Source organism: Oryctolagus cuniculus, chromosome 3, assembly GCF_051225735.1.
Source record: "Oryctolagus cuniculus isolate XC-2025 breed Fujian yellow rabbit chromosome 3, ASM5122573v1, whole genome shotgun sequence".
NCBI lineage: Eukaryota > Metazoa > Chordata > Mammalia > Lagomorpha > Leporidae > Oryctolagus > Oryctolagus cuniculus.
The window spans coordinates 62,318,721-62,345,199 of record NC_142869.1 but is presented as its reverse complement, the minus strand read 5'-3'; the positions used below and the strand labels follow the sequence as shown (position 1 = coordinate 62,345,199).

Here is a 26,479-nt window from a genome sequence, read left to right as displayed (position 1 = left end):
AACAGAAAATGTTAAAAGTATATCAGACATAGTAAGGGAAGCAATGTTGCATAACATTCTGTTTCAGAGATGGATGTACGTAGATATGTGTGGGATTATATTATGTCATATATTTCTGTCTGTGGATTGTGGTAAAAACAGGGAAACACTGATGAGACATTAGGCTCCCAGGGTGAAGTCTGAGCAAATCCGCCATGCTGAAGCCAAGTTCTGTCTAATGAAAGGGTGAACAGGCTGTGTGTGGAAATACTTGCCCCATGTAAATATGAAACCTTTCACACCATATAGCCAGGTAAGAAGGAGAAGGCATGAGAAACATTGGATGTTTAATCACATGTTAATGTTCCTCAACTTTGTGTTTTGATCCAAAGATGGATCTACTGGGGCCAGTAGGTGCCCACTTCAATGTGTATCACTTCACATTAGTCTGATAAACTCTCTGTGAAGGAAAACTTCTCAAGACACCAGCTCATCTCTAGGTAATTCGCATTGTTTACCTTCATATTCTGTAACCTCCGCTTCCTCCTCCTCCTCCTCTCTTTCCTCTTCTCTATAAACGGAAACAGACACTCTTTCCTCCTCTTCTGAGTAACTCCATTCTTCCTCTGTGGATATTTTAAAGGTCAGGATTTAATTTAAACTCAGCCTGCTGAAATACTCATACCTAGGTATTCATACTGATGGAAGACGGTTCTTCTGCCTGGTTAGGGCATAGCTACGTCAAGTTTCCACAGTTCAAGAAGGAAACTGCTGATCTCAGATGAGGGGACAGTTTTCAAATACGTCCAAGCATGACATTTTCAAAGCATCCCATTCACTGTTGTAAATGGTTCAAGATCAAGGTAGACACAAAAGACTCAGTCTCAGAAGGCTACAACAGGTAGACATGAGCCATTATCAACAAAAGTGGAAATAACTAACAAGGACAAGTTCTAGGCCAAACAATGACATCTGGAAAGAAGAAGAGACTTCGAGGAAACACACACACACACACACACACACACATACACACAGACAAACTCATTTCCCTTCTCACTTCTGAGTCTATACCTTCATGCCGCATGACTTCCACTCTCTGAGAGACAGCCATGGCTTGTCTTTCTTCGGCAACAAATCTTTTTTCTTCTACGACAGCTTTCTTAGAAACTTCAGCTTTAAGAAAGCATTAAAGTTGAAGTTTTAAAAAGTCAAGAATTTTAACAATGCTCTCTTCTTGGAATCTGGGGAAGATTTGCACACGACAGCGCTTCTACGAGCCCCGTGGGAAAACAAGTAACGCATCACAAGTGCATCTACACACAGCTGGATCGGCAGCAAGACAAAGGTGAGTACACGAGAAGACCACAGAACAAGCAGGGACGCACACGCTAAGAGATTCGGGGCAGAGGACTGAGGCAAAGCCTACCTCGGGGAGGAGGGGGTTTCTTAGCCACGGGAACTGGCACTGGAACTTTCTCCTCAGGCACAGGTTTCTTGGGCACAGCGGGCACTTTAGAAACATGAGGGACTTTTAGGACTTGACTGTTGTCTCACGGAAGCCCAACATAAAGTACAGTTACACACTCATCACGCACTCACACCACAAAACGGACCAAGTCATCGTTTGCCTACAGACCTCGTTGGATACAAAGAGGCTTCCCGAAAAGATGGAAACACGGTACCTTTTGGTGGTGGGGCTTCTTCCTCTTTATGAGGAATGGGTCTTCTTTCTTCTGGAACTCTCTTCTTTGGCATTTCTGGCACTTTAAAGGATAGTATTTGATTTTAAAATCCATACAAAGGAAAGCAAGCGAGCCCCACAGAATGGCCCATTAACAAGGGCATGCAGTTAGAGCAGCTGGGAGGAGAGATGGTTATTCCACGGAGATGGGATTCAGTACCTGCTGGAGGCGGCGATTCCTCTCTCTGAGTGACAACAGTAACCTGTTCTTCCATGACAACCCTCTTCTGTACTTCAGCAACTTGAAAAGACATTGTCAGAACTGACTTTATGTTTTTCCAAAGTAAACAGCGCACCGTTATTTTGTAAGAAAGTAGACAGGTAGACAGACATTTTGGTTGAAGTCGCACTCACCATAAAACATTCATTTTGCACGAAACTAAGTCAATTAATAGATCATGAGACACATAATGTTTTGCACTCAAGACATAGACACACTAGAGACGGCTTCTTTACTAAGCAACTCGCTGTACCTTTAGTTGGGGGCTCCTCCTTTTTCTTTGCAACTGGAACAGGAACCTTTTCTTCAGGCACAGGTTTCTTGGCCACTTCTGGGACTTAAAGTTTTTAAAACAGACAGTGAGTCCAGACACGTAGCACTTCTCTAATGGGCACAGACACACATGCAAATCTTCATGTAGTTCACCCATGCTGTTACAGATGACATATGCATCAGAAAATAAGGTAGAAAATTGAGCCAATTATAATGCTATACAGTGTTATAAAATGTGACAAAGGTCACAAACAATGCTTTAGAGGCATTTGGACAGTTAAAATTGAGTTATAGAACAGAAAAATGTGTACAGAATTAATTCTTTATCTATGGGTATGCTTTTGCTAGGAAAATATTAGTTATGTTTTGTACACAGGCAGTGTTTATCAATACATCCATGTTATTTGTGCATCTGCTTTTATGGATAACTGAGAGATGTCTCTGTGACTCCACCAGGAGGGACCATGTAGCTTTGGGATTAGTGATTTTACTAGTGTTACTTTTCTTTTTAATGACTAGATAATAAAAATCATTTTTAATAACAGTTTTGGTACTGGTATTGGTTTTACTAATATGATCTTCAGGTATAGTAGTCAAGTACTCAAAAATCATCTTTTAATCATTTGCTAAAAAAAACAAAAGACCCAGCATTCTGCAAGAGCCAAGAGTTCAAGAGAGAAGCATATCTGATTCAAGAAGAAATAGAAACACTGGGAAGTCAGGCCAAAGACTGCACTATTCAAAATGTATGGCTTCACTCACTGCTTTCTCCCCCACTGGAGAAGAGTGAATTCTTGCTCTCTCCATAACTGACCAGACGTGTGCAGTTGTGGCTTCATTGCTTCAATAAAAGTGCCGTTCATCACCACTCCCCTCCCCCACTCACACAAAATGAGAACTCCAAAACAATCATGGATCAGCAGTGTGCCACAGCACACATTGGAATGCAAAGACACCTGTATGAAAAGTAACCTCACTAGTGCATCAGCGAATTGCAACATTTATGGCAAACACTGACATTCAAGTAGTGTCTCAAGACAGATCGGCAAAGAAAAACATCTAAACCCTGTCTCCCTCTATGAAGACCCGCTGTTACTGGTGACTAAGCATGGCCGTCACTGGCAGCACCAGGTACACCTGCATCTAGCTAACACTCACTCCTGCCAGACCCTCCAGCTGCCTTTGTCCACCTCCACGTTTTCATAACTCAAAATGTTTTTATTAAGAAAAAGTCACACAGGAGGGATGAAAGAGTTATTTTCTGGAACCACGTCCAGATGAGGTTCACCAATATTCTTTCTCTGAGTGGGACGACATCAAAACAGTAAGACGGCAGATTGACCTAGGGACTTCTTTTACTAACACTTTCTGGTGCCGCTTTAAGATGTTGAGGCCCCTAAGCATTCCATGCCAGGAACACAACTCCAGAGCTGACAAACATTCGGAACACAAGGGTACATGTAAGAGAGACAACAGAAAAACACAGCATAGTCCACAGGAAGACCACACAAAGCAGACGCCAGGCATTTGGGGCAAAAGGTCTCCCTGTCACCAGATGTGGAGTACCTTTTGGGGGAGCAGCAGGTTCCTTCTTCTTGGGGACGGGAACTGGCTTCTTCTCCTCTGGCACCGGTTTCTTAGGCACCTCGGGAACTTTAAAGACATCGTTGTTGAGATGGGTTGAGCGTTCTAGTCTACTAGCAGACTAAAGCTTAAATCCTCAATAAGAATGTAAGACTTAGGATGTAATTCAGTGTGCCCTACTTGTAATAACAAATGCTAAATACACCAGCACCAGAAAGACATTACATATTCTAGGGGAAGCAAAGATCCAGTTAGGATGGCCTTATCGATACATGTACAACAATTCTCACAAACTGATGAAATTTACATAACACAAAACTAAAACTACACAGATTACAGATGGGTTACAGTGGCTATTGCATTAAAACATAGATCTCACAGCAAAAATAGAAGATGGATGCTAGGAATTATTTTTTAAAAAAATATTAGTCTACCTTTGGCTGGTGGGGGCTCCACCTTTTTAGGAACGGGAACGGGGGCCACTTCTTCTGGAATGGGTTTCTTGGGTGGCTCAGGGACTTTAAAAGAAATGTGTCATTTGTGAGAAATTGTGCATTTCAACAACAGCGCCTACACATTGTTGCAAGATTTAGAATTAAAGAGTAGACATTCTACTTTTGTACCAGTTGAAGGCAAGAAAATCATGTACTAGAAACCAGCCTAAGTGCAGATGGCTCAATGACTGATTAAAAAAATGTGACTATTAAAACTTTTAATGTAAGTGCCTCCACTTTCTCAGGAATAGGGGGAGCACCCCTTCCTTAGAGGGGACAGAGCCTTTTCCTTAGAAAATAGTTTTTTTTTAATAAATAATAACTTTGAAGATAATTTTTTAGCAATTTCACTTTTAGCCAGTAGTTGCATGAAAACAACTGCCTTAGATTATCTTAAGTGTGTAACAATTTGGCTGGGAAGTTGTAGCCAGTTCCTTGACCTGTGGGTTGTTGGATTCTGATTTCCACGCGGGTGGCAGTGCTGCCAGTGTGACACCCCACATGACCTCACGGTCCCAGACTTGGTAAGAGGTGCACAGTAGCACAGAGGTAGCACAGTATTTCCTCCACACACAACAATCCGTGGAAGCAACCAAAGGTAATAGAAAAGGAAGGGAGAACTATGGAACACTTATTAATGATTTCAAATATTAATTTATCTAGTTGTAAGCTTACATAGGAGTAGTCTACAGAGCTTATACCAACGTTGAAAAGATTTTCAGCTCAGAATGAATCACTAATACCTTTAGGTGGTGGCTCAATCTTTTTGGAAACGGCAACATGAACTTTCTCTTCAGTGACAGTTTTCTTTTGGACTTCAGGGACTTTAAAAAAATGCACATTTTAATTACTTCTATGCCATTGCGGGTGGTAATTATAATTTACAAAGAATACTGAAATCAAAATTAACACAGAGACAAACGCACAATGAAAAAGATGACAGAGAATGACAAGGAGACAGAAATGACTACATGATCACAGATTATAGAGAAACAAGAGCGATAGAAATCCAACGAAAACCCTTCCAGGCAATTCCCAATTCCAATTTGCCTTATACCTGTGACTGACACCTCCTCCTCTGTGCGAGAAGCAAAGAACATCTTTTCCTCTGAAATAACCATCTTCTTTGTATGCACAGCTGGTACTTTAAAGAGAGTATTCCACATTAGTCTATTTTTCTAAGACAAGACAGCAGATCAGATACACGGATTTTACTCGATATGGTCTTTAAACGCAGACTGAATGTGTTAACATGACATAATAATAACACATTTAGTATTGACAAGAAACTAGATTACGTTTTGATCAACAGAGACCAACAGCCCATGAAGCTTTTATCAAACATCACAAATGGGAATCAAATAGACACAACTTCTTCACACACACTGCGGTGCTTTTCCAAATCTGTTAGGATTATTCTTATGAACGAGAGGATGGGGATATTATATGTATTGGACTGCAGTGCATAGTAAAGTTAGAAGGCTACTCATTAAACACAAAACCTCCTTTAAGTGAAAAAAGTGTAATTGTAAAACAAAAATAGAAACAAAGGTGATGTTATTTATGTAAATTACACATAAGTGCAACTCAACATAAAATTGGATTATATAAAAATGTGCTTGGTCTGGTGGTGATTTGGGAATTATTTAGCAAAATAGGTACATGTTCCCATACATATCAATAAAAATGTTTAAAACTTGTAGCTGAAAATAGAGATATACCTTTGACTTCAATAACTTCTTCCTCTACTGGAATCCGGGAAGGTTTTTGTGGAACAATCTTCTTGGAAACTTCGGGTACTTAAAAAATATGTACAAATATATTTGTGGTGTGAAGAATATATTTTTTTCACAAAATTTAAAACCAGCTGATTTTATAAACATCTCACAGGTGAGTACATATCAGTAAGTAGATTACTTGTGTACATCATACTAGAAGCATGTTAAATGATACCTTTTGTGACTTGGACTTTTTCTTCCTCCATTCTTCGAGAAGTCTTTTCAATTTTTTCAACTACTGGCTTCTTTACAACTGCAAGCATTTTAAAGAAATTGCAGTACTTTTAGAATTTCTATTAAGGTTCTCCCTCTCTCTCCACACAGACAAATGTATATACACATATATATGTATAATTATTTTGAGAGACAGAGAGAGAGACAAATTTGGTTATGTTTAAGTTTTAGTACTTAAATCATTTTGGTTATATTCGCATTTATTTTAAATTTACCATAATAATCCTTTGATTTATTAGATGAATTAGGTAGAAATTCTTAAGAAAAAAATTCATTGGTAAAATATAACTTAGAGAAGAAGTTGTGCCTATTGATTTGAACTGGTGATTTATACATTTTTGCCAAACAAGACATAATAATATTGCTGGTGCTCTGATCTATTTAAACAATTCCAGTTACATACCTTTAGGAGGTGGAGCTTTCTTTTCAGGCACTTTCGCTGGAATTTTTATTTCATGTGTTTCTTTAATAAAAAAATAGGATATGTAGGGGTGCATAAATAGGTACGTTCTAAAACGTATTAATTACAAATAAATCAAGATACATAATTGCATAAAGTACTATATTTGGGATTATTATTGCTAACATGATTCCTAGTGCTGGGTTTCAGAGCGAGACCAAGCAGAGATGCAAACAAAGCAGGTGAAGTAAAAACTGAACTTCTGCATTAGCAAACAGAACCTAGAATTTAGTCTTAGTAATAGAACTAAGGCTTGAAAGTGACTCTTATGGAAATTAATTATTTAAAGATAGAGTTTTTGAAGATTTCTAACCATCATGACACACAAATCATCATTTCATCTGTTTCAAATCTGTTGCAAATTGGTTTAATTGCTTTGAAAATTCAATGATCTGAGGAAAAGAGGACAGAGAGTCAGCCAGTTTCTGCATACCTTCTCCATACACCTTCTGAACTTGAACCACTTCTCTCTCCTGGTAAGCCTCCTCCCATTCCTCCTCTCCTTCATCATAGCCTTCTTCCCTTTCGTAGTATTCTTGCCCTTCTTCAAAATCTTCCTCCCACTCCTCGTGAACTTCTCTTTTAGCTTCTACCTTGATCTCCTCATACTCTTCATCTGGTTCTTCATAGTAAGGTTCTTCAAATGGCTCCGTGTATGGCTCCATTTCTAACTCATCATAAGGTTCTTCCAGAGATTCTATGAAAAGTTTCTTTTCTTCGTGAACTGCACGCTTTTTCTCATACACAACTTCTTTTTCTTTCTGAACTTCTTTCTTTCTGGTGATAGTTGTTATTTTTACTTCTTCAGCCTTAGAAGATATATCAATAATTTCAGGGCCTGAAACAGATAATATATAAACAAATAAATATCAATATATAAACCATGGGTAGAACTGCTTCACTTCATTAGATGAAAATCAACACAGGGAAATGCATCAGTATCTCAGATCTCAGCATTATATTGATGATTTGCTATACTTTTCTTTGTATAGGATCCAGAAATTTGTTGACTATGGAAGATAATAAAGACTATCAAGATACCCTCTACTCTTGATATGAAATTTTTACTGTATGGAAAAATAGCTGCAATAAATATTGTTAAGTGAACACAACTTCCATTGTTCAATGGGAGCTCCCACTTACAAAACTCAACTTTCTACCCATGGAATATTTTAATATCTCATAATGTGACAGATATTGATTTAATGTTCCTGTAGTTCATATTTTTAAATTTTCAATCATTCTTTGAAGTATATTTCTACTTGTAAGACCACATCTTTCGTGATGGAAGATGACCCATTCATCAGTTCAATATAGATACTACTTAAATAATCAAACAATTCAATTGGTTGCTTTTATATAAAATATCTTTAAGTCTTCCATTACTTTTATGACCTTTAATATTCGTGTTAGACATAAGAAATAAGGAGTGGCTTCTCCTTTTCCTAGCTCCCACTGCTTATTTCCATGTGGTCATTGCCAGATGCAGCATGAAAAATGTCTCCCTGGGTATCCTTTCCTAGAGTAGGAGCAATACAAAATAGCTCTCATTATTTTTAAGATTTATTTTTTTATTTAAAAGGCAGAGCTGAAGAGAAAGAAGGAGTGAGACAGAGAGAGATCTTCCATTTGCTGTTCACTCCCCAAATGGCCACAATGGCTGGGCCCAAGCCAGGAACCAGGAGCTTCTTCCAGGTCTCCCACTTGGGTGCAGGGGCCCAAGCACTTGGGCCATCCTCTGCTGCCTGCCCAGGTCATAGCCGGGAGCTGGATCAGAAGCAGAGCAGCCAGGACTTGAATCAGCACCCATATGGATGCTGGTGTCGCAGGGAGAAGTTTAAACCACTGTGCCACAATGCGGATTCCGTGCTGTCATTTCTAATACAAATTTTAATCTAGCAGCTCAGACTCTACAATTTAACAATAAGCTGGCAGAAAAACAAAGGAATAAATAGCATGGAAATATTTAATAATTTCCTTTTATTTACCTTTTGCTGGAATTAAGGTAGTAGGAGGTGGGGGCTTCTGGATAACTTCTGAAGGTTGAAAAACATAAAATATATGGTTATTTCTGGATTATGCTTTGCTTAATGTTTACTAATTCTGTGCATCATTGTTGGTCATTTGCACAACCTGGGACTACTACCACAATAACACCCTCCAGAAATCATCATTACACTTTTCTCATTCCCAAACATAACTCATTAAACATGCTACACAGTGCCATATTAAACAAAAACACAAACTAGTTTGATTCTAATTTAGGTTGACTCAAACTAATTTAAATGAACATGAAATATGAAAGGAATAGTCAATATATCTAATCTAAAAAATGTATGTATGTTTGATTTTTTCAATTATTAATTATGAAGTTCATGAAATACCCATGCGCTTTGGGCTCCCTCTCATTCCACAACGTTTCACAAATGAAAAGAATGACAGGCAAATGCCTTGCGCTCCTTGTTCTCCTTCTTTAAGGAGGTTCCAGTATTCTAATACTAGTCAAAGCTGTATGTCAAAGCTATCATATATGTTAAAGCTATATGCTTAAATTTAATGACCCAATTGTCTTCCTGAACACCTTCCAGGAATATATTAAAAGTTAAAATGATCTGAATTGGTTCTTCTTCAAAAAATATTCTTTCCCTGCAAATATTGACATTTAGGTCAGGTAAACCAGTGACGACCACCAGTTGGGCTGGAGCAGCATCTTGGAGTTAGCACCAGCCTGTGACTTTCTATTGGTATGGCTTAAGCAGGTCCAGCTGTTGGACTGCAGAGTCAGGTCTAATTGAAGCCACCGTCCAGGGACAACCAGAATATTCTGCTGCTGCACTGGGAGCCCAGGAGCAGATGTAGACAGGGGGAAGACAGGCAACACAGCGGGAACAAAGAAAGTTCAGAGAGAGAACTGAGTCAAAGAAGAGGATGACCGTGAGCAAAAGGATGGGCACAGTCTCCCCTCAAGCTCTTGCCCTCCTTCTGTCTTCCACTCTGTAGGATTTAAAAGTTTTATTCCACCCCAAAAAGGTCTTGAGACTGCTTTCTGACTAATGCATTATAATCATACCTTCACGTGGTAGTGCCTCTTCCTTGGGCTTTGCCACCTTTTTGGCATCCTTCTTCACAGCCTTCTTGGTCACTAAAACCACAAATGAAAAATAGATGTCGTATGTAGATAACTAAAAATGTTGTCTGGAAACCCTGAGGCTTACTGAAATATTTTATTTCCTTCAAATGATGGTTAAAAAAAAAAGACTGCACATTATTGAAAGACATCTATTTCACAAAGATCTCGGATTAGAATGCAAAAAAAGTTGTTTTGGATCAGGTACAATGTGGACTGTGATCTTAAGTCTCCGCTGGTTTATGCCTGCTAAGAGGTCAAGTTTTTAAAACATGGAGAGTGAATACAAGTGGTATCGTAAATTGAAAGGTACACATTTTCATTCTTGTTTAACTCAAGAACACTAAATTTGTTAGGAGGGAGAATAACTAATGGGCTAGCAAAATGAAAGCCTACCGATGATATATTGCAGGAGTTTTCTTTGGTTGTTGCTGCTATTATACCTTAATTATTATTCTTATGTCACTTGATTTTGGCATCCAGTATTCATGAATGAAAAGTATTTGAAAGTTTAAATATATGATTGAGGCCGGCGCCGTGGCTCACTAGGCTAATCCTCCGCCTAGCGGCGCCGGCACACCGGGTTCTAGTCCCGGTCGGGGCGCCGGATTCTGTCCCGGTTGCCCCTCTTCCAGGCCAGCCCTCTGCTGTGGCTAGGGAGTGCAGTGGAGGATGGCCCAGGTGCTTGGGCCCTGCACCCCATGGGAGACCAGGAAAAGCACCTGGCTCCTGGCTCCTGCCATCGGATCAGCGCGGTGCGCCGGCCGCAGCGCGTCGGCCGCGGCGGCCATTGGAGGGTGAACCAACGGCAAAGGAAGACCTTTCTCTCTGTCTCTCTCTCTCACTGTCCACTCTGCCTGTCAAAAAAAAAAAAATATATATATATATGATTGAATTTCTCAAGTCTTATAGTGGCTACTCAAGCTTAGCCATTTGACATCAACATTCAAAGAACAAATCATTCATTAAGAGAAATAATTATTTCTGACAACAGGAATATAAACGGAAACTTAAAGTATTTTTTTTTAAATTTCTGGTTTCTCTCTGCTATCAGGTATTTAAGATATATTTAAAAACTTTGTTTATGTAAATTATAAAAATGCCTTTGTTACCAAGATTTATCAGTCACAAAGATGAAATGTTTTCTGAATTTCTTCTGAGGCTGGCTGAAAAACATCTCATTTGTCTGACACAATGGTAGTGGTGGTAGGGGACTCATGTGTCAACCTTTAGAAGCTTCTACAGTAGTGGTGTGGCTATGGGAAAATGTGACTTTGACATGCAGATTTTTCCTGACCATGCTACAGGTATTCCGAAAGTAATTCTGTTCTCTCTATAACTCCAGCAACTCCCCGGCAACCAGTTTTAACTGATTTAGTCAAGCAGCTTTGGGACACAAATAGTACAATTTCTGTGCTGAAGTACTGACAGGGACAATTCTCTGGAGCACTTAAAAGTTTTTTTTTTTTTTTTAGTGAACTTAGACTTAAGGGACAAAAGTTCCCAAGATATTCTAAATCATGGTTTTATAAGAAATAGCTTATAAAGGTAGCTAACATTATAAGTTAAGGAAAAACTATCATTTTCATTTTTAGTTTGGCTAAAAACTAGTGTGATTTATTTCCATAAACTGTAGTAGAAATTGGTCCTTAGTAGTTAGGTAAAAAGGAAAAACAAAACTAATTTCCATTAATGTGTAAGTGGTTTCACCTAAATGTAATGTTTTCATGCTCAGCATAGTATTTGGTTTGTCTGATGTCTTAAGCACATCTTAGACGTGTAGCTAATACTTAAAGAAGCTGTTCTATTTCAAGAGGCAGCTCAACTTCTTGACCACTAGAGGGTGCACGAGACGTGCAAAGCAGCATTTGCGGGGGCAGCCTTAGCGAGATCCTGTGTATTTTAACTTTTAGGTAGTTCAGTAGGTAATACCTTCAATACGTTTTGGTGGTGGTTTCTTTTCTTCGGGTGCTGGCAGCAAAAGAGGGATAGGTGGAATGGCCACGGGAGGGATTTCTGAAGAAAATGAATGTCATCATCAGTAACATGCTTCAGTTTCCTATTTTGTGTGAAGTACAATGAAAATTCTTGTGCATTTCAGTACTTCAGAGGTACTATAGAGTTAACTTATCAATCAGAGCAGTGAAAGTTGTTAACGGTTATAACTTGTCAATAACTTTTATTAAAAACATTTATTTGAAAGGCAGTGCCGTCTGGTTCACTTTACAAATACAGGCAGCTCAGTACAGATCTCCCACATGAGTAGCAGGAGCCCAGTTACTTGAGCCATCACCACTGCCTCCCAGCAGCATTAGCAGAAAGCTGGGGGCAGGAGATGGAATCGGGAGTCAAGCCCAGGCTCTCTGACATGGGATGCAGGTGTCTTAACTGCTAACTACGGAGGGAATTTCTGACATGGGATGCAGGTGTCTTAACTGCTAACTACAGAGGAAATTATTCCACAGAGGGCATGGGGTCTCATTCTCTGATATGGCTTAGGCATGGGTACCTTCCTAGCGGGAGAGCATCACTGCTCCAAGCCCAGGGGCCGAGCGCCCTTACCTTCTGGTGGCACCGCTCTGATAGGCATGGTCGGGATTGGAACTCTGGAGTCTGGGATATCTGGAAAGGAACATGTGGCGATGAGCACAGAGGGACTGAGAACACAGACGTTTATTAGGCAATGAAGATGTACTTAATGTTGGGCATCTCAACAGCAGAATCTAATACAGAGACACAAAAATGCTAGTATCCTCTTGTATGGAACCGCACAGGCACGCTACTGTCTCTGAAAATTCCTTCTGTGCAATGGCCACACCCATTGACGCGATCCTAGAGATCAACTCAAAGAGGCCTTATCCCTAATTTTTAAAGTTCACAACGTTTAACAGACTATTTTAATGAAAATAATTTCACTGGGTAGTGTTTTACTGAAAAGAGAAATGGTATTCTTACATATTTTGGCTTCTACTATTTATAAACTTCCACTACATTTTTTTGGAAGCAAAGATTGACTCTAACAAACAAAAACAAGAAAATTTACCAGGAGGTTTCAGTTCAAGTTTGATTTCTGCAAAAGAAAGGAGAGAGAGAGAGAGAGAGGTTTGTATTTGGCTTTGTATTTGGCGCTGGGTAGGCTACTGGCTTCGCCGCCTGTGCTCTGGGCGTGCGTATGCTGGTGCCCGCTCACCTTTGGTTGTAAGGTACAACTCTGCCGTGCTTCTCGCTTCGCCTCGTGGCTCCAATCGAGCAATCACGGAATAGACCCCTGAGAAGAATCATCAAATGTTTGCTTTCTCATATGTTGCAAACAACACTTCTTTATTGAAATAGATAGCTGTCTTAAACATTGTTTTCTACGTATAGTTACAGAGTATAAGCATAGCCAAGGGTAGACTTACATAAAACAGATGAAGGCTAAATGATACATCTATTCCCTGGGAGGCCGCCAATGCCCTTACCTTCATCGTCCGGGGTCACGTTGTGGATGGTCATGTAATGGCAGCGGCCGTCATTCCTAAAGTTGTATTTCTGGCTCTCAGTCAGTTCTGTTGGTCCTTTGTACCATGTTACGATGGCGTCGTCAAAGGACACTTCACACTCAAAGGTGGCGGACTGGTGCTCGCTCACCACAATGTTCTGGATGCGCTTCGTAAACTGAATTGGCTCGGCTGTTTGAAAAGAGAGAGAGTGCAAATTGAGACAGGAAAGAAAGAAATCCCTTTCTCTGTGTTTTGTCCTCAGATACTTAAAAATCTCTCATGTTTATCTAACTATAAAATAGTAGACAACACTAAAAAAAGAAAAAAACAAGAAGAAAATTTCTTTCTACCAGCAATAGAAAAATTATCCCTATTCTTAAGTGTATTCCTGCAAGATCAATATAGGAAAGCATAAAGAAACCCTGGAAGACCCTTAAAGTATCTGTCTGAAGATAATATTAAAGTGAGTTTATCACCCAAAAGTCAAATTAAATTTTTAAAATATTAGTAACGAAAATATGGCATATATACACAATAGAATACTGTTCATCTATTAAAAAAAAAGAACCCTGTCATTTACAGCCAAATGGATAGAACCTCAGGACACCACATTGAGTGAAATAAACCAGACACAGAAACATAAATGCCACACACTCTCCCATTTGTGTGGGGGCTAAAATTAAAAACAAAAAAGCCACTCAATCTGAACACAGAGGGTTGAATACTACAGAATGGGAGAGATGGAAGGGATGCAGCTTGGTACTGGAAATTTAAAACTTTTCTGAAATAAAATGTTATGTAAATACATAAAATATCTTTTAAAATATTAGTAAAATGGTATATTCATAATAGGAGATACATAAACTTAATTTAAATATGTAAGTTTTCATCTGAAATTCTTTTTTTCCTCAGTAAAATAATTTTTGCAATTCAGGAACTAGAATTGTTTGTCTAAAATGAGTAACGTTTTGTTAAAGAATTTCAAACTGAATAGGTAGCCTGCACCCATTCATTTCAGGAAATTTTTTTTAGAGTTCTGAATCATGCTTTCTAAGCACATATAAATATATATAAATATGTATATAAATATAAATACAATATGAGCATATGAAGGAGAATGAGCTGAGATTTACCCAGAATTTTATTTAGAAATGTCCAATTCCATGTTAAACAGCACCATGAATGCTTAGAAATCATGGTATCTGGTGAGCTTCATAATTGAATTATATATATATATTTTTATATTTTAAATATTCCTTTATTTAAAAAAACGGTCAGTACTTTCCACTGGACTCACCAACTTGAGAACTATTTAAAATGTTTGAACTTTAAATACAACCAGGCATTAATATTCATTGTAAATTAGGTGAGAAAAGTTGAATTGTTTATGTAAATAAAATGAAGCACAGAGCTGTGCTTCAAAAATTAAGAATGGACATCAACAAATGGAAGTAAGTGCTATTATTATAGCCAAAATTTTTCTCAATGCAGTTCAACACTGTCTTTGGAAAAATGCCCTCAGTAGAAACAATTAGAAAATTAACATTATTGTTCCTAAATTCTCAATTTCCACTTAACTTCAGAGATTCAAAAGCTTGGACTATGATCCTCAAATGAAATAAATATCTTTGAAAAACAGCTACCAAATGCACATCACATATTTTTTTTTTCCTACAATTTCTTATGAAGTCTAATTAAGTTCTATAAACAAAATGCCAACTCCTAGACAAGATCCTATAGATTAACAGCTATGAGATCTTGTCCTTTCCAAGATTTATTTCTAAAATTCAAAATCCTAGATATGAGAATTATGGAAGGTAGATTTTCAACTGAAGTGACTTAAAAAGTTATAGATCTGTCTAGATTAAAATCTGCCTCTGGCCTACAAGTGCCATGCTAAAGAGTCTGCATGCATTTGTATTTGTTCCTTGCGATTTTGTGTGAATCTGGAGATGTGAGTGGCCCCCGTGGGTGTGTGTGCAAGGGATGGGCACATGCTCTGGGGGATGTTTGCAGGGGTTGCGCACATTTGCTGTGGATCTAAGCCGCTCACAGCCTCACCCACCTTCAATCCTGAGCTCTGCTGAAGTTTCAAGGTCTTCATGTTTGCAGCTGTACTGGCCCTGGTCTTCTGCTCGGACATCTGCAATGGTCAGTTTATGGACTTTGTGTTCCACCTCGGTTTTAAGTCTGCCTTGGGGTTTAAGGAGTCTGCCATTTTTGAACCACTGAGATTTTACATTTGGCACCGAAAATTGGCACGTCATGGTGCAAGTCTGGCCTTCTTTCAAAGTAACATCCTGAAGATGCCGTTCCCAAGCGGGCTCTGTTTGTGTGATAAAATAGCGACTCTAGTCAGTACCACATGCAGATGTGGCAACAATTTCATCTCACAAGGTTTTTTATATCTGTTTTCTAACTTACCGATCACAGTTAGTTTGGCACTAGCGATATGTGGACCGCAAACCAATCTGTAATTGCCCTGGTCTTTAAGCTGACAGTTCTTAATTCTGAGTGTATGTCGGTCACCATCGATGCTGATTTCAAATTTATCACTGGGTTCCAGTTTTTCAGTTCCTTTGTACCATGAGAGCTTGATTTCTGGATAATTAATCTTAATGTCAATTTCAAAGATAGCATCATTATCTTTCAAAACTGTTTGATTTTCAATATCCTTAATCAGAGTGACAGGCTGGAAGAATACAGAATTAAAATATATTAGTCATTCCCTCCTTTATAATTTTGAGTGAAAATGTGTCCACATTATTTTCACCATAATTCATTGTACCTCTGTCTGTGTCAGTCTTTGCTGAATAAATGACACAAGTTCTTCAAATTCCTTTTCTTCTTTCTCTGACTTCTCTATTTCCTCAATTTCCTGAGGAGGAAACAATGAATATTACACATGATACGAAATTTCTACTAGAGGATGTACAGCTACATTGAACTTCCATTCTCGTTGCCATTTAGATTATACTAAACGATCTCATCTAACTGTAGGGTTCTGGGACTGCGGATATGGTCGATGTCTCAAAGGTGAATTTGTGGGGCAACGCTGCATAAAAAGATTCATACCAATCTGTGTGTCTCTTCTTCTTGACTTTGCTTTAGCAGCTCAAATGCTTGAAGAAGACCTCGGAAGTCAGTGATGCCGTACATACGGGCATATTTTTCATACTCTTTAGGATCAACGTTTTTGAGCAGTTCCATGATATCAATTTCCTCTTCCTCGCCAGCTCCTTTCTTTAAAGCCGGAGTCCTAGATGAAAGAAGAAATAAGCATTAATCACCTACCTTGTATTTCTATCATTGTACAAAGATTATGAATGTCCTTAAGATTTTGTTCCTCACAGAAAAGAAGAGCTCTGTGTTCTTCATTTCATAAAAATAAATTATACCCTGGTAACTAACTGTACAACAATAAAATAGTTGGGTTTGGAGTTGGAGTAGATTAAGATCAGACCATTGCTACGCAGTAGAGAATGTGATCCTTAAGAAAGGAAAGAGTAACGAAGCATTTCTATAAACTTTATAACCAGAGAGCCTAATAATTAATGCCTATAATTAAAAAATAATAAAAATAACTAGAGCAATAGAAACTTTTAAGAATGGCTAAATACCATATGTTCTGGAAAAGATGCACAGAAATTAAGTATTGGTTAATTTAAGAATTATATTGAAATATAAACTGTATTGAAATTATTGCTAATTATGGAAAATGAGTTATGCAATTTATGTAGAAAAATAAATGATCACAGCATAAGAAATTATACAGCGAAAATAAAACTTCTACCCTTGGAAACACAACATACTTAGGATTCTTTATAAGGCCGTTTGCTTTTGTTGAAAATCTTAATGGTATGCCTCATTCTTAAAAACTGCATATAATTTAGAAATCATCATAATGAACCACTTAGTTCTATGCCAATGGTGTATATTTGCTTATCTGTTCCTGTTAAAATGTTTATATCTTCCATGTTCTTCAACCCTCTGAGCCTTGGAGCAGACGGCCCTTATCTCGAGATGCCTTCTGTGAGTAAATCATTTCTATGTAAGGTTTTAAGTTCAACTTACTTTTTCAGCATTGCTCTAAGATCACCTTCAATTTTCTCTTGTTTCTTCCTTTCATCCACCTGTAGGTTAACATTGCTTTCAATTTCGCCATGTTTGTTAAATGCAACACAGCGGTATAACCCAGAATCTGTTTTGGTGGTGTCTCTGATCTCCAGCTTTGCTTCATCGCCTTTTTGGTGGATTAAAATGCGACCTCCTTGGTTCAGTTGTCTCCATTTTCCTTTGGTCCATTTCACATTGGGGATTGGATCACCTCCCACTTTTGCAATGAATGTTGCAGTGGTTTCTACACAGTAATGAAAACAAATGAATAAAAAATTTAATTTTCCAAAATAGATTCTTCTGAAATCAAATCAGTATTAAAGGGTATATAACACAGAAGAAGGAGAATTTTTCACAAAATACTCACTTTCTACAACTCTGATGCTCTGAGGTTCTGAGACGAAAAAGAGTTTCCCATCTACTGCTGCCTTCTTAGCTGCAGGGGCTGCTGCTGGTTTTTCTGAAAAATGCAGTTACAGGTTTTGTTATTATAACCAACTCAAAACTGCAATAAACCTTCCTCTGTATAAAATAATAATTAAGAGCTTGACAGTGTCAAAAGGTACTCAAGACGCCACTACATAAATGAGGGTTGGTTACAGAAGAAAAAGCAGATACACACACATACACATTTGTGTGGGTTATTGCACATTCAATTATAAGCATATTAATAGTATTGAATATTTTATTCCTAGATGTGGCTTTATGCTATAGATCACCTCCAGGACGATGGCCCTAAGGCATCTTAAATCATAGCATTATGGCATCATCTTTGGAACTGGACTAATTATATGGATATACCGCAAAAGAGGGTTAAAAATAGGGCAGTGAATTAGGGGTAATTTCAAATAATGTTATTGAAATTGTATCCAGGAAGTTACCCAATATCTCAATTTTAATTAAGAGGGCACCATTTGCAAATGGGTAATAACTGATATTGGATGTCAGCAGGTGTTGGCTTGACCTGCATACTAGGTTGAGGTATCTGTACCTTTAATGGTCACTTTTGATTTGGAAGTGTCACTTCCAGCGACATTCGAAGCTTTACACACATAATCTCCTGAATCTGCTTTAGCCACATCTTTGAGTTCCAGCACAGCTGTCCCGCCAGCAAAGCTGAAGCTGCATCTGTCAGAAGGCTTTATTTCCCGGCCAGCCTTCAACCACTGGATCCGAATGGGCTCAGAGCCTTGCACGTGACAGCTGAGCTGCACAAATTCCCCTTCACTTGCTGTTACTGGAGTAAGATGCTGATCAAACACGGGGGACTTCTTAGGCTCTGGAATTGAAATGGTATTTTCATGAGAAACATAAAGACAAAATAGTGTGAAATGCCCGAAAAGAAACAAGCAAAGAGCAAGAAGTTTGCCTCTAATAGGTGACACTGGTTGCTGTAGTAGAATGAAATTATGTACCTGTTTTGGTTTTATATGAAGGCAACAGTTAACATTTGTTGTTTTTTTTTTTTTTAAGAGAAAAAGATTTAAAAGCAAGCAAAGAACAGATGTTCTGCCGCCTACAAATCTCCCAAGCATCTGTGTCCTGATTAAGCACTGCAAACATTATAAGAGCAGTGACTACAAACTTCTGTGCCATATCTGTTGATTCTCTCAAGCCCATGAGTTGTGTTTCTGCTGAACCCTGAAAACTAAGGGCTTATGGGGGAATCCCACTCATTTAGATTAGCAATGATGGCTACGCTCTGGGATAGGGGGCCAATGTTGAGTAATCCATGAGCCCACATCTTCCTATGAGATTTTCTCTCACGTTCATCTTTAGCTAGTAAGTGTAGGTACAGAGGCACTTAAAATCCAATCAGACCGAGGGATTAAGAGTTGATGCTCAGTGCTCCATTGAAAACCAAGGAAGTAAACAGGAGTAGCACAATAAGTCCAAGTGTAAGTTGAAATAATGTGATGATTTTGATGAGTGATTTAAAACCTGTTTCTGAAAAGAATAGAGCCTATATCCATGGTTGTGATGATTACAACCTCAGATGCTTCCTTGAACAAATCCTATAGAATAATCACCTCAAAACTTTATACTCAATGGCAAAAGTATCATCAATATAAGCCACTGCTAAGCATATATTATTTTCATTTTACTTAATGTTTTAGGACTAACTGCATCTAAGTTCTATCAAATGGTTGATAAAATGAATTCTAAGACAACTTAGTGATATTAACCTTTTAGTGACATTAACCTGTTAATGATACTAACTCATTATCAGTGCATTTGGAGATGACCAGTCTAGTCATCAGAGTTGATAATGAACTGCAAGCTGCTGCTCTAGGACTTTAGTTTGTAAAGTGATTTTGATAAATCTGTATTGTAATTATCTGGAATAAGCCATTATGGTCAGAGGATCAGATGAAGATCTCTTCAAACTCTGTCTATTTCTTTGCTTCAAACTATGATTGCACATTTAAATACATCTTCTATAATGATATGCAATTTTTTTTAGTTTTTTGCTTTTTGAGCAAGTTTTACCCTTTTGTCTGGGATTAATTTGCACGAGCCAAAAGCTTTGGGCAGTATATATTAAATAATAATCCTTTAGAAATACATTTAAAAAGAGAATGTTTCAGATTGTTATATTACTCAAAATAACCAAAAGTAACACAATAGTCAGTGATGAAAAACTTTAAATTTTTTTCTCAAATAAAATGTAATTCTTAAAAATAAATGACAGTTAGGTGCACATTTCCAAATAGGCTTAGACTCCTAATGCCCCGAGAGAATTCTGGGATATGATGTAGAAAGATCAGGTTTTAGTCTATTAAATACTGCATACTTTTGGGGAGCCATATAATTATCAATAATGCATAGCCTTAGTAAACCTGTATGGAGTGATAGCAATCCAGTTAATTGTCTACTTTTATCTATCATAAAGAAATCAGAAGACAAGCACATGGCAGTCTGAGGGGACGGCAGCTGTGAGGATAACTAACCTTTGATGACAATGGAGGAGGTGCACAGGGCAGAGCCAGCATCATTGGACACTTTGCATGTGTACAAACCAGCATCGGCCATGCCTGCCTTCTTGATTTGCAGTAGCAGTGCATTGTTCTTGAATGTTATTTCACAGTTAGGGGTCGGGTGTATCTCCACATTATTTTTGTACCAAGCAACAGTTATAGGCTGGGAACCAGCCACACGTCCCTCCAGTTTGAAAGGATTCCCTTCTGTTTCTTCTACTGTCTCTGAGAGTTTTTTCGTGAAACTTGGTGGGACTAGCCGCTCTGTAAGAAACAGCAATCCACAAGCAAGTTATTCAAATGAAGTTTTCAAGAAAAAGAGGCCATAGTGTTCATTAAAAAGCAAGGCTAACCAAAAAAAATACAACATCTATCTGTATTGTTTTCAATATCTCAGGCTCCTTCCACAAGCTATTCCAGACTGTTCTCATATTTATGAGATGGATAAGAATAATTTTTGGCCCTTGACAGAACTAGAAATTTATAAAAAGAAAGTAGTCTTAGGGTTACATGGATATACAAAATTTTAGAAATACACACTTTTTTAAATTAAAAAAATCCTATTTTCTCTAGAAAGACTTATTTCCTCTTAGATATGTTCATAATTTGCTTTAAGATGCCCTAAATTTCATTTTCCTCAATAAAAACTGCATCCTTTTGATAGACTGCTGAATGACTGCACTCTGTTGGACCACATACAAAGCAGATGATACCTCTTATATTCAGCTGAGCCGTGCAGGAGTCTTTGCCCACTTCATTGACAGCATGGCAGGTGTACTGTCCAGAGTCCCCCTTGTCTACCTTGAGGATCGTCAGGTGGGCACTGTTCTCCAGATAGCTAATCTGGTAGTTGCCGCCACTCCGTATCTCTCTGTTGTCTTTGGCCCAGCTGACCTTGATGGGCTGTGTTCCAGTGACGTGGCACTCAAAGTCAGCACTTTCTCCCACCACGGCGTCCACAGTGGCCAGCGGGATGTCAAAGAACGGTGGGTTCTTCCCCTCTGAGAGCAGAGCAGAGAGACAAACTTTCAGGTTCAGTAGCCAAACCACTTCAGTTTACAGAAATCATGTTTTCCCCCCAAATTTATTGTTTGGGGACCAAATGTTCCTTACAATAGGAGATGCAAAGTCCACAAACCTGTGAGAATGAGTCTTGCGCTAGAAGAAGCAGAGCCTATAGGATTTGTAGCTGTGCAAGAATACTGGCCAGCAAGGCTCCGGTCTGTTTTAAATATATTGAGAGTGGCTGTGTTATCTAAAAATGACGTTTGCACATTCGGGCTGTCTTTCAGTGGCTTGCCATCTTTATACCAGGACACCGAGATAGGTTCAGATCCATTGACAGTGCATTCAAAAACAACCGGCAACCCAACTGTTTCTTGAACATCTCTCAGTTGTCGAGAAAAGGATGGTGGAAGTTTTTGCTCTGTATAAACAGGACCAAAGTAATGAATACTTGTGGGCTTTTTAACCTACTAAATATTCTCATAACTATCTATTAATACTAATGGTATTCCCTTTAAAATATAAGGAAGCATTAACATCTCTCAAATTAAGTTGGAAAAAAAGAAAAGCATGTAGACTTTTAAAGCAAAATCTTCACTCTGAGGCCACTCCAATGCATGGTTGTTGCAAAAAAATTTCATGGACCAATAGAGAAATTGATTGGCTTAAGGCAGGTCCCCAGGCATGCAGCAGAGTCTCCTATTTTTAAAGCTACCTTCTACTAATTTGAATGAGACACTCAGGGGATGGGATTTTAAAATATATGCTCACTTATTTTTCTAAGGATTTAATTATAGAAGCAAATGATGTGAGATCCTTCCAGCTAAAGATTTAGTCATTTTAGCCATCTGTGTAAAGGCTATAGCAAAGGGTAAGCCATTAACAGTACATGGAATTACTAAAGTAGAAAATTTAGCCTTTGAACAGCTTCTCCTAACAAGAAGGCCTTCACCAGATGTTGTAAATCTTGTTCAAAAGAAAGACAAATGTATTCGCGTTAAAACTATGGCAATCACCTTGAACAGTCAGGAAGGTGGATGAAGACACTTCTCCCACACTGTTCTCAGCTCTGCAGATATATTCTCCACTGTCGTTACTGTCAACCTGGTTGAAAACCAGTGTAGCAACATTGTTCCTAAAATGCATTTTGTAGGTAGCAGTGGGTCTCAATTTCGTGTCTCCCTTATACCAGGAAACCGCGATTTCAGGGGTTCCGGCCAGCTGGCACTGTAAAGAGGCAGCATCTCCAACGGTCACCTTCACAGGCTCCAACTGCTTGACAAAATATGGTGGTTCTGCAGCAAGAGAAACAATCGATCATGAAGGAGACGTGCCGGAGTCATTCCCTGCACATGGATACAAAGATAACAGGGTGCAGTTGTGACAAACCTAGGATCAGTATCTGTGCTGAGCAGGAATCTTTTCCAGAGGCATTTTCAATGTAGCAGTTGTACTGTCCCGCATCTTCCACGGTGCTGCTCGGAATTTCCAGAATGGCTGAGTTTTCGGTTGTGGTTATGTTGCACCTCTGAGAAGGACTCACGAGGACACCATTTTTCTTCCAGATAACAGCAATGGGAGGGGTTCCAGTGAATGTCCCCTCTAGGATCAGGGGTTTGCCTTTCTCTATGCTGTAATCGTTGAGCCTCTTCACGAATTTGGCTGGGGCTAGAGTGAACAAAACCAAAATACGAGATCAAAGACATACACACAGGACACAGGCACATCTTGTTACCACATGCAAGTTAATTGTGTAAGCATGGAATAGCAAGCAAACCTTTCACATAGAGATGTGTTGTACAAGAAGCCTTGCCAGCATCGTTGCTAACGATGCAAGTGTACTCTCCACTCTGTGAGGCAGTCACATCAAACAGCTCCAGTTCAGCAACTGTATCCTCCAAAGACACATTGCACCTGTCCCCTGGGATGAGTTCACTGCTACCCTTGAACCAACTGACACTGAAAGGAGGTGTTCCTTTTACAATGCTTGTGAAAGTGACATTGGTTCCAGTCAAAACATCCATGGGTTCAGGTTTCTGAACAAAAGATGGTGGTTCTAAATGCAAGAAGACATACCAGGACAAGTTTAATAGTTGTCAGTTGTGATAATCAAAATTTTTAGTGAACTATGAAATGCAATTCCAAATTTACTGTATTTTATACTGACCTCTCACAGTCAAAGGAGCACTACATTCATCAGAACCAGCTGTGTTGGTGGCTACACATGTGTAGCCACCAGCGTCTGATTCTTCCAACATGTTCACAGTTAAAGCACAAGTGTTGTCTGTCAGGGTGGTCTGGTATTTCCTACCACTGCTTATTTCGTTTCCGTCATGGAACCAGGAGACAGAAATTGGAGGTGATCCATAGACTTTGCACTCCATCACAACCGAGGAACCAGTTAGACCATGTGTCTCTTTCAATTTTCTTGTGAATGAAGGAGGAATGATTCGATCTGAGTGGGATAAAAAGGTGAAGAAAAAGGGATATAGTTTGGAAGTGAGAATTGTTGTCTTTTTGATGTGGCATATGCCTAGATTCTTTTGTGAAGGTATCAAAGAATTCCCTAGGGGTCATACAGAATCAATGGGCAGGATGTGTTAATTGGCTTGCCAGGGATTTTGGTTGCTTTTTGCTGTGAATCATTACCTGGTGAATTATTCCACCATAAGTGATAGTATAAGACCAGTTTAACTTCATGCAGGGTTTAAGGTTTACTTCTACCATCCTTTCAGAAATTTCTGCCCAAGAAAGTGATGTAACTTTGAAAGATGGTTTTCTTCTAACTCTATAGACACGTTAACTCTCGTTTTGTCAATTGAGAGGGTGTCAGACTCACTATGTGCAGAAGATGGAGATTCTCATATAAAAATATGACAATCAAGAACTACATCATTACAACAATGAACAAAAAGCCCACCAACCCACCTGAGACTTGAACAGATGCTGTGCAGCTGTCTTTGCCAACAGGGTTTTGCACCTCAAAACTGTACACCCCACTGTCACTGGGTGCCACGTTGATGATCTTGAGGCCAGACACCTTGTTGAAGAAGCTTATTTTGTATTTGCTGTCACTTGTCAGTTCTTTTCCATCCTTAAACCATTTAGTAGTGAGCTCAGGTGTGCCTGTTACTGTACACTCCAAAGTACAGGTGTCTCCCGTGGTAACTCTAATGGATTCTGGTTTCTCCACAATAGCTGCAGGCTCTGGAATGACATGGAAATTAGATCCTCATTCTAAAATCAAGCTGAAAAACTCAAGAAAACACAGAGCCTGGTAAGGGTGTGCATCACGTTTGTACTAACCGAGAACAGATAGCGTGGCAAAGCACTCCTGTGTTCCAGCCTCGTTTTTGATCTGACAGGTGTATTTCCCGGCATTGGCTGGTTCTGCCCTCGAAAACTGTAAGGTTGCAATGTTTTCCGAATATGAGATCCATATGTTGTCACTTTCTCTAACAATTTCCCCCTTGTCTTTGAACCATGCCACTGAAATGGGCTCAGCGCCTTCAATGGTAGCCTGCAGCTGAACTTCCTCACCAACGACAGTAGAGATGTCACTGAGTTTCTTCACAAACCTTGGTGGTGCTGAGGAAAAGGAGGCAGATGCAGAGTTTTAACATGCGTGGGACTTGATAGTATTTCACTTAAATCTTGAGAGCTAGGAATCACAATGGTGACCATGCTATTTCCATTTCTTAAATAAAAGATATTCTGGGGAGATAGGACCAGGGACATGTCGGAATTTACACTGAATAGAAAGAGTTGAATACCATGTCTTCTGCAACTCTCTCAATCTAATCCAAACTCATTAGCAAAACAGTTTCAAAAGATACTTGGTAGGATATGAAAAAGGAAAGTACACTTAACATAAAAGGATTTGGAAAGGACAAAAATAGGCTGCTAGTGATAGACAGGGTAATAGCTAAGGGTGCCAGAGCAGGACAATTATAAGAAAACGGTGAGCAGGAGAGAATGAAGCCAAGCTAACCTTTCAGAGTGATGGAGCCCACACAAGTGTCGCTTCCCACGTCATTGGAGGCTTTGCACTGATACTCCCCAATGTCTGCAGAATCGACGTTCAGGATGTGAATACTCGTAAGGAAGTTCTCAGACATGATCTTGTACTTCTTGCCACTGCGAAGTTCTCTCTTGTCTTTATGCCAAGACACTTGAAAAGGGGGAGTGCCCTGAAGCTCACATTCAAGGTGAACATCTGCTCCCTTCAGGGTCTCCACAGGATGAGGCTTTTTGCGGAAAACAGGAGGTTCTAAAATTGAGAAAAAGGAAAATGAGGTTGTGTTTGGGAAGTAAGAAGTCACTTTCCATCCCATCAGAGAGAAAGGGGAAGCATCACTTTCAACTTTTAGTATATCCTTTTCCAATTTTAAAACATTACTGGCAAGGCAGGCAGGGGATGAGAGGGATGGGGGGAGAGGAGGCGACTGGGAAGCAAACACCAAGCTAGAAGGGGAGCTGACCTTTCACTTTTAAGGAAGTGCTGCTGCTTGCGCTGCCTGCGGCGTTGTGGGCCTCGCACGTGTAGTCTCCACTGTCTTCAACACTCAGGTTGTACATTTCCAGTACCGCCACCGACTCCACGAACGACATTCTGAATTTGCTGCTCTCCTGAATTTCAGTCTCGTCCTTGTACCACAAAACTTTGATCTCTGGAGACCCACCTATTTTGCATTCGTATCTTGTGTGTTCATCCTGTTTCACGATTCTTGAGGGTTCTAGCTTCTTAATGAACCTGGGTGGTTCTATGGAACCAAGAGGGAAAATAGGAGTGAGGGATGGAAAAGACACATGTCATTCAAGATGGAGTGAAAAAAGCAATCTCCATCAGAGAGGTCTTCAGGGAAAAAAAAATATTTGATGCAGTTTAAGGAAGAACAAGTAAGTGATGACTAAATAGAAAATCCCTACAATATAATCCATTTTAAAATGTACCCACAACGTGCAAACTTGAAATTTGTGCTTAACATGGAGTTGGCCCTTTGTATAT

At 39.1% G+C, this 26,479-nt stretch overlaps 1 protein-coding gene across 50 annotated transcripts in view; it reads right to left on the bottom strand.

The window, feature by feature from the left end:
* Positions 1-26,479, bottom strand: part of TTN (titin) — a 272,404-nt gene that overhangs the window by 155,719 nt on the left and 90,206 nt on the right. For 48 of the 50 annotated variants that reach the window (XM_070070523.2, XM_070070550.2, XM_070070524.2 and 45 more), the window contains 39 exons: positions 25,953-26,234; positions 25,463-25,741; positions 24,778-25,059; positions 24,400-24,678; positions 23,639-23,926; positions 23,249-23,527; positions 22,861-23,139; positions 22,488-22,766; positions 21,605-21,892; positions 21,180-21,467; positions 20,440-20,730; positions 18,480-18,767; positions 17,856-17,948; positions 17,447-17,732; positions 16,448-16,631; positions 16,161-16,250; positions 15,797-16,064; positions 15,438-15,698; positions 13,352-13,561; positions 13,081-13,158; positions 12,934-12,960; positions 12,453-12,512; positions 11,823-11,906; positions 9,834-9,905; positions 8,752-8,799; positions 7,197-7,601; positions 6,707-6,766; positions 6,245-6,322; positions 6,013-6,090; positions 5,349-5,435; positions 5,035-5,115; positions 4,232-4,315; positions 3,780-3,866; positions 2,194-2,277; positions 1,881-1,961; positions 1,662-1,742; positions 1,406-1,489; positions 1,051-1,152; positions 498-605 (listed from right to left, as the gene is read on the bottom strand). In XM_070070523.2, coding sequence (XP_069926624.2) covers positions 498-605; positions 1,051-1,152; positions 1,406-1,489; positions 1,662-1,742; positions 1,881-1,961; positions 2,194-2,277; positions 3,780-3,866; positions 4,232-4,315; positions 5,035-5,115; positions 5,349-5,435; positions 6,013-6,090; positions 6,245-6,322; positions 6,707-6,766; positions 7,197-7,601; positions 8,752-8,799; positions 9,834-9,905; positions 11,823-11,906; positions 12,453-12,512; positions 12,934-12,960; positions 13,081-13,158; positions 13,352-13,561; positions 15,438-15,698; positions 15,797-16,064; positions 16,161-16,250; positions 16,448-16,631; positions 17,447-17,732; positions 17,856-17,948; positions 18,480-18,767; positions 20,440-20,730; positions 21,180-21,467; positions 21,605-21,892; positions 22,488-22,766; positions 22,861-23,139; positions 23,249-23,527; positions 23,639-23,926; positions 24,400-24,678; positions 24,778-25,059; positions 25,463-25,741; positions 25,953-26,234 — 6,663 coding nt within the window. The remainder of the gene's footprint in view (positions 1-497; positions 606-1,050; positions 1,153-1,405; positions 1,490-1,661; positions 1,743-1,880; positions 1,962-2,193; positions 2,278-3,779; positions 3,867-4,231; positions 4,316-5,034; positions 5,116-5,348; positions 5,436-6,012; positions 6,091-6,244; positions 6,323-6,706; positions 6,767-7,196; positions 7,602-8,751; positions 8,800-9,833; positions 9,906-11,822; positions 11,907-12,452; positions 12,513-12,933; positions 12,961-13,080; positions 13,159-13,351; positions 13,562-15,437; positions 15,699-15,796; positions 16,065-16,160; positions 16,251-16,447; positions 16,632-17,446; positions 17,733-17,855; positions 17,949-18,479; positions 18,768-20,439; positions 20,731-21,179; positions 21,468-21,604; positions 21,893-22,487; positions 22,767-22,860; positions 23,140-23,248; positions 23,528-23,638; positions 23,927-24,399; positions 24,679-24,777; positions 25,060-25,462; positions 25,742-25,952; positions 26,235-26,479) is intronic. The other 2 variants (XM_070070535.2, XM_070070544.2) reach the window with 1 other exon arrangement.